This window comes from Oncorhynchus clarkii, unplaced genomic scaffold, assembly GCF_045791955.1.
Source record: "Oncorhynchus clarkii lewisi isolate Uvic-CL-2024 unplaced genomic scaffold, UVic_Ocla_1.0 unplaced_contig_10500_pilon_pilon, whole genome shotgun sequence".
NCBI classification, from domain to species: domain Eukaryota; kingdom Metazoa; phylum Chordata; class Actinopteri; order Salmoniformes; family Salmonidae; genus Oncorhynchus; species Oncorhynchus clarkii.
The window spans coordinates 120,001-127,698 of NW_027258047.1; the positions used below are offsets into that span (position 1 = coordinate 120,001).

At 43.3% G+C, this 7,698-nt stretch overlaps 1 protein-coding gene across 1 annotated transcript in view; it reads right to left on the reverse strand.

Moving 5' to 3' along the window:
- Positions 1-6,700, reverse strand: part of LOC139394634 (doublecortin domain-containing protein 2-like) — a 37,049-nt gene extending 30,349 nt beyond the window's left edge. The window contains exons 1-3 of the mRNA XM_071142737.1: positions 6,414-6,700; positions 5,526-5,580; positions 32-120 (exon numbers count right to left, since the gene is read on the reverse strand). Of these exons, the coding sequence (XP_070998838.1) occupies positions 32-120; positions 5,526-5,580; positions 6,414-6,700 (431 nt within the window). The remainder of the gene's footprint in view (positions 1-31; positions 121-5,525; positions 5,581-6,413) is intronic.
- Between the last annotated feature and the right edge of the window lie 998 nt (positions 6,701-7,698).

Genomic DNA, 7,698 nt, shown 5'->3' on the forward strand with positions numbered 1-7,698 from the left:
TCACACAGGGACAAATGTAAGTTGAACTTACAAAATCGAACAGGGCTCTTTGATGGGTTTCAGGAATCTTGCTGATACAATGATTCGACTCTGGGGCACCGGTTTAGCCTGTGGATAAGGCTAAAAGTAGAGGAGAGATTTATTTAACTTGGCAAGTCAGTTAAGGACAAATTCTTATTCACAATGACGGCCTACCAGGGAACAGTGGGTTAACTGCCTGTTTGAGAAGAGTCCTAAACCCAGTTAACAGTCCATCCTAGCCCTACTTCTTCTTCAGTGTGGCAGACAGACCCACAGCAGGCCGTTTGGGAAGAGTCCTAAACCCAGTTAACAGTCCATCCTAGCCCTACTTCCTCTTAAGTGCAGCAGTCAGACCCACAGCAGACTGTTTGGGAAGAGTCCTAAACCCAGTTAACAGTCCATCCTAGCCCTACTTCTTCTTCAGTGTGGCAGACAGACCCACAGCAGACTGTTTGGGAAGAGTCCTAAACCCAGTTAACAGTCCATCCTAGCCCTACTTCCTCTTAAGTGCAGCAGACAGACCCACAGCAGACTGTTTGGGAAGAGTCCTAAACCCAGTTAACAGTCCTTCCTAGCCCTACTTCTTCTTCAGTGTGGCAGACAGACCCACAGCAGGCTGTTTGGGAAGAGTCCTAAACCCAGTTAACAGTCCATCCTAGCCCTACTTCTTCTTAAGTGCAGCAGACAGACCCACAGCAGGCTGTTTGGGAAGAGTCCTAAACCCAGTTAACAGTCCATCCTAGCCCTACTTCTTCTTCAGTGTGGCAGACAGACCCACAGCAGGCCGTTTGGGAAGAGTCCTAAACCCAGTTAACAGTCCATCCTAGCCCTACTTCCTCTTAAGTGTGGCAGGCTGTTTGGTCACAGCCAGGGTTCTGAGTGTTGTTTGAGAGCCTCTTTAATTGAACCAATCAGAGGAACATGACAGTGGTGAGGGTGGCTCTCATAAATAGACTGGCCTATTAAACCTCCACTAGTCATGATTAGAACAGAAATCATGCAGTGGATGTGTCCCAAATGACACCCTATTCCCTATAGAGTGCCCTACCTTTTGGCCGGAGCACTATGGTCCCTGGTCAAAAGTGATGCACTTACATTGGATTGCAAGTGCCATTTTGGGACACAGCCTGTGTGCTTGTGGCTGCTCCTCTGCAAATAAACTGATTGTAAATAAAACCCTTAGCGCTGGACAAGGAGGTTACGGGAGGGTGTGACGTCTGTGTTTCCACCGCTCGGTGTGTGGTGAGAGATCTGACCACGAGGCGCTCTGCGGCAGGCAACAATGGTTGATTAAAGATGCTATTCCGGATTAAATATGTATTGAAGGAGGTTGATTATCATCACTACATTAGTCATTCATAGTCACCGATCTGCCAACAAAGTGATTCTTCACAAACCACAAAGAAGGAGGTGACTAAACCCTGGTGTATTCGCCTCTCACTTAGCTGATCTTTCTCAAACAGCACTGAACACGTTGACATGCACGCCAATATCCTGTTATTATTCAGGTTACCACGTTGACATGCACGCCAATATCCTGTTATTATTCAGGTTACCACGGTTACATGCACGCCAATATCCTGTTATTATTCAGGTTACCACGGTTACATGCACACCAATATCCTGTTATTATTCAGGTTACCACGGTTACATGCACGCCAATATCCTGTTATTATTCAGGTTACCACGTTGACATGCACGCCAATATCCTGTTATTATTCAGGTTACCACGGTTACATGCACGCCAATATCCTGTTATTATTCAGGTTACCACGGTTACATGCACACCAATATCCTGTTATTATTCAGGTTACCACGTTTACATGCACACCAATATCCTGTTATTATTCAGGTTACCACGGTTACATGCACACCAATATCCTGTTATTATTCAGGTTACCACGGTTACATGCACACCAATATCCTGTTATTATTCAGGTTACCACGGTTACATGCACGCCAATATCCTGTTATTATTCAGGTTACCACGTTGACATGCACGCCAATATCCTGTTATTATTCAGGTTACCACGGTTACATGCACGCCAATATCCTGTTATTATTCAGGTTACCACGGTTACATGCACACCAATATCCTGTTATTATTCAGGTTACCACGGTTACATGCACGCCAATATCCTGTTATTATTCAGGTTACCACGTTTACATGCACACCAATATCCTGTTATTATTCAGGTTACCACGTTTACATGCACACCAATATCCTGTTATTATTCAGGTTACCACGGTTACATGCACGCCAATATCCTGTTATTATTCAGGTTACCACGGTTACATGCACACCAATATCCTGATATTATTCAGGTTACCACGTTTACATGCACACCAATATCCTGTTATTATTCAGGTTACCACGGTTACATGCACACCAATATCCTGTTATTATTCAGGTTACCACGTTTACATGCACACCAATATCCTGTTATTATTCAGGTTACCACGGTTACATGCACACCAATATCCTGTTATTATTCAGGTTACCACGGTTAAATGCACACCAATATCCTGTTATTATTCAGGTTACCACGGTTACATGCACGCCAATATCCTGTTATTATTCAGGTTACCACGGTTACATGCACACCAATATCCTGATATTATTCAGGTTACCATGTTTACATGCACACCAATATCCTGTTATTATTCAGGTTACCACGGTTACATGCACACCAATATCCTGTTATTATTCAGGTTACCACGTTTACATGCACACCAATATCCTGTTATTATTCAGGTTACCACATTTACATGCACACCAATATCCTGTCATATTGTAATTTCCGACATTTGGTCGGCCATATTGTAATTTCCGAGATTTGGTCGGCCATATTGAAATTTCCGACATTTGGTCGGCCATATTGTAATTTCCGACATTTGGTCGGCCATATTGTAATTTCCGACATTTGGTCGGCCATATTGTAATTTCCGACATTTGGTCGGCCATATTGTAATTTCCGACATTTGGTCGGCCATATTGTAATTTCCGACATTTGGTCGGCCATATTGTAATTTCCGACATTTGGTCGGCCATATTGTAATTTCCGACATTTGGTCGGCCATATTGTAATTTCCGACATTTGGTCGGCCATATTGTAATTTCCGACATTTGGTCGGCCATATTGTAATTTCCGACATTTGGTCGGCCATATTGTAATTTCCGACATTTGGTCGGCCATATTGTAATTTCCGACATTTGGTCGGCCATATTGTAACTTCCGACATTTGGTCGGCCATATTGTAACTTCTGACATTTGGTCGGCCATATTGTAACTTCTGACATTTGGTCGGCCATATTGTAACTTCTGACATTTGGTCGGCCATATTGTAACTTCTGACATTTGGTCGGCCATATTGTAATTTCTGACATTTGGTCGGCCATATTGTAATTTCTGACATTTGGTCGGCCATATTGTAATTTCCGACATTTGGTCGGCCATATTGTAACTTCTGACATTTGGTCGGCCATATTGTAATTTCCGACATTTGGTCGGCCATATTGTAACTTCTGACATTTGGTCGGCCATATTGTAATTTCCGACATTTGGTCGGCCATATTGTAATTTCTGACATTTGGTCGGCCATATTGTAACTTCTGACATTTGGTCGGCCATATTGTAATTTCTGACATTTGGTCGGCCATATTGTAACTTCTGACATTTGGTCGGCCACATTGTAATTTCTGACATTTGGTCGGCCATATTGTAACTTCTGACATTTGGTCGGCCACATTGTAATTTCTGACATTTGGTCGGCCATATTGTAATTTCCGACATTTGGTCGGCCATATTGTAATTTCTGACATTTGGTCGGCCATATGTTTATCAACTATAGTTAAGGTACATGCAGCTTCTGTTCTGTTAGAAAACTAAATAAAGTAGTGCTGACCAGAATAATGTCTTAGAACGAATGCATTAGTAATCTAGTTAACACCGGTCTGTTTTGTTTTAGGGACCGGGGAGAAAACTCAATAACTCCCAGAACAGTGGAAAGACCAGTCCCATGCAACATGTCCAACTATCATCAGTTTGACCGGTTTTAAGGAAATGAAAAAAATGTCAAAATGATAAAACACGTTTCTGATAAGACTTCAGTTCGTCTTGGATGCATATTTTATGTGGTTGAAATAGTGTCTGCTTGCTTAACAGAGTCAAAGATAGCACATTACACGCGCATTCGCATTTTCTCAAGAGATGCTGAAAGAAATCATATTTCTCCACTCCTGTTCCCAAGAATAAATTAACATTTGTTGTATAATTTCACTGCAAGAAATGTATAATTCTGCAGGAGTTACTAGTATATTACTCTACATGTGAGAGGTTATAGACCTACAGCCAGTGTCCATTTAACCCAGATGAACTTAAATGAGGAACATTATGATAATTCATGGGTACAGTGATACTCATGAGCAGGATATCAAAAGGTGCATGTAAACATCTTATCCCAAATAAGACCTTAAGCGGATATGAGCTACTACCCAGAATACTGTGCGCATGTAAACATGGTGACTGACATTACACCTTTCATAGCTGATTCTTCGCAAACAAGCACCCAGAGACCAGGGCTTCTCAAACAGGCACCCAGAGACCAGGGCTTCTCAAACAGGTACCCAGAGGCCAGGGCTTCTCAAACAGGCACCTAGAGGCCAGGGCTTCTCAAACAGGCACCCAGAGACCAGGGCTTCTCAAACAGGCACCCAGAGACCAGGGCTTCTCAAACAGGCACCCAGAGACCAGGGCTTCTCCAACAGGCACCCAGAGACCAGGGATTCTCAAACAGGCACCCAGAGACCAGGGCTTCTCAAACAGGCACCCAGAGACCAGGGCTTCTCAAACAGGCACCCAGAGACCAGGGCTTCTCAAACAGGCACCCAGAGAACAGGGCTTCTCAAACAGGCACCCAGAGACCAGGGCTTCTCAAACAGGCACCCAGAGAACAGGGCTTCTCAAACAGGCACCCAGAGAACAGGGCTTCTCAAACAGGCACCCAGAGGCCAGGGCTTCTCAAACAGGCACCCAGAGACCAGGGCTTCTCAAACCGTCACCCAGAGACCAGGGCTTCTCAAACAGGCACCCAGAGACCAGGGCTTCTCAAACAGGCACCCAGAGACCAGGGCTTCTCAAACAGGCACCCAGAGACCAGGGCTTCTCAAACAGGCACTCAGAGACCAGGGCTTCTCAAACAGGCACCCAGAGACCAGGGCTTCACAAACAGGTACCCAGAGACCAGGGCTTCTCAAACAGGCACCCAGAGACCAGGGCTTCTCAAACAGGCACCCAGAGACCAGGACATCTTGTGAGTGAATGATGAACAATTAAAAACATGTTTCCCCTTTGAAGGCCAAATGTCATCAATCATTCAAAACAGTTGCAGTCTAATTGACAGCACAGCATGGCCAGCAAGCCAGGACCAGTAGAAGACAAGGTCTGGTGAGTTTCTCTTGGTAAAGTGGTGTGAATGGTGGATAGTGCAACAAGTCATCTCACCTGCCCTGAAGAAGTAAGGAGCATCCTCTTCTTTCTGGATCCTATCTGTGAATAACTGCAATTACAATGGAGGGACAAAGTTTTTCACTATTTTATAGTTATTGGAACATCAGTAGGGTGAGGTCAACTCGACCTTGAAATGTGAACGTCACAGACAGTGAGTCTGTCTTTCAGTATCAATGAACATCACAGACAGTGAGTCTGTCATTCAGTATACAATGAACATCACAGACAGTGAGTCTGTCATTCAGTATACAATGAACATCACCGACAGTGAGTCTGTCATTCAGTATACAATGAACATCACAGACAGTGAGTCTGTCATTCAGTATACAATGAACATCACAGACAGCGAGTCTGTCATTCAGTATCAATGAACATCACAGACAGCGAGTCTGTCATTCAGTATACAATGAACATCACAGACAGCGAGTCTGTCATTCAGTATCAATGAACATCACAGACAGTGAGTCTGTCATTCAGTATCAATGAACATCACAGACAGTGAGTCTGTCATTCAGTATACAATGAACATCACAGACAGTGAGTCTGTCATTCAGTATCAATGAACATCACAGACAGCGAGTCTGTCATTCAGTATCAATGAACATCACAGACAGTGAGCCTGTCATTCAGTATACAATGAACATCACAGACAGCGAGTCTGTCATTCAGTATACAATGAACATCACAGACAGCGAGTCTGTCATTCAGTATACAATGAACATCACAGACAGTGAGTCTGTCATTCAGTATACAATGAACATCACAGACAGTGAGTCTGTCATTCAGTATACAATGAACATCAATGAATTCTTCAATAATGTACATTAACTAATACAACAGACAATTATTACGCGCACACACACACACACACAATTATCTTACTCCAATTTCTTGAATTTCTCTCTCCCCGCAGCGACATATTGTTCCCCGCTCTGTAGATGGTCCAGGCAGGCCACCCGATGGCCCATTCGAGGGGTGTAGATGTTCCGAACCGCTCCAAACGGAGCCTGCACACCCCCCGTCACATCTCGAAGAAAAGTATCAAAATTGGACACTCTCTTTTGGTTTACCACTAATCGGCGAGCCTCGTAAAACGGATCTCCATTTCGATACACGAATATGTTCTTCACGACAGGTTGCGATAGAAAACGGGGCTTTTCAGAGTTCATGACGATCGGGGTGAAAGTACCGAAGGCTGTGCTAGATCATTTCCCCCACACAAATAAAAATGCATCCAATTACAACGTAGTTGACCACTTCTGTTACAGGATAGGACGGGTCGTCATTATCGATACGCCATTACCGGATATTTTAGGTCCATTCAGTCCACGTTTTCAAATGAGCATCTTGAACTTCGCATAAAATAGTCCAACCTGAACGAAAGTTATGCTACTTTGAAGTTAGCTTAGTTCTTCAAGCGTGCATGTTATCCAGGTAAATACTTCCTGGTAAAAATGTTTCTGAATGTAACTGTAACAACTTCATAAAAAGGCACACGCAGAGAGTCAGGTGGCGTGCCCCGTTATGCCCAGGTGACGGTAGAAGTCTCGTGTGTATCATACCGTTTTCCTACGGTTCAACGCCGAGGTGTCACGGGAGGGCAGGTGTTGGAGCCGTTTCTATAGAAACACACAGTCACACCGCTTGTCACAAGCAACAGGTGGGTTAATAACTCAACTAAAAATAAGTGAATGGAATATAAACGTTGTGAATGGGGAAAAAAGTGAAGAGAATCAATTTACAAAATAAAAATCTATGGAACCTTTAAAGGCCCAATGCAGACGTTTTTATCTCAATATCAAATCATGTGTTTTAAATTAAAATTTTAAATTAAAATTGTAAAAAAAATTAAGAAACGTATTATTCGCAAATAGCATTTTCTCAAGCAAGAATGTTGCTAGGACTGTCTGGGAGTGGTCTGAATGGGGAGGGGAAAACTGAAAACGAGCTGTTATTGGCAGAGAGGTTTGGAACTCTCTTTCTTATTGGTCTATTAACTAATTAACCACATGGGGACGGTCACCAGGAGATGTCTTTCCGAACAACTCTCACAATTAAAGTGCATTTGCATAATTTTCACTATTTCACAGTATTATTCCAACCACCTAGTGTGGAAATATATCTAACACACAGCACTGGGCCTTTAAAGTTTGAAAAGTAATTTAGT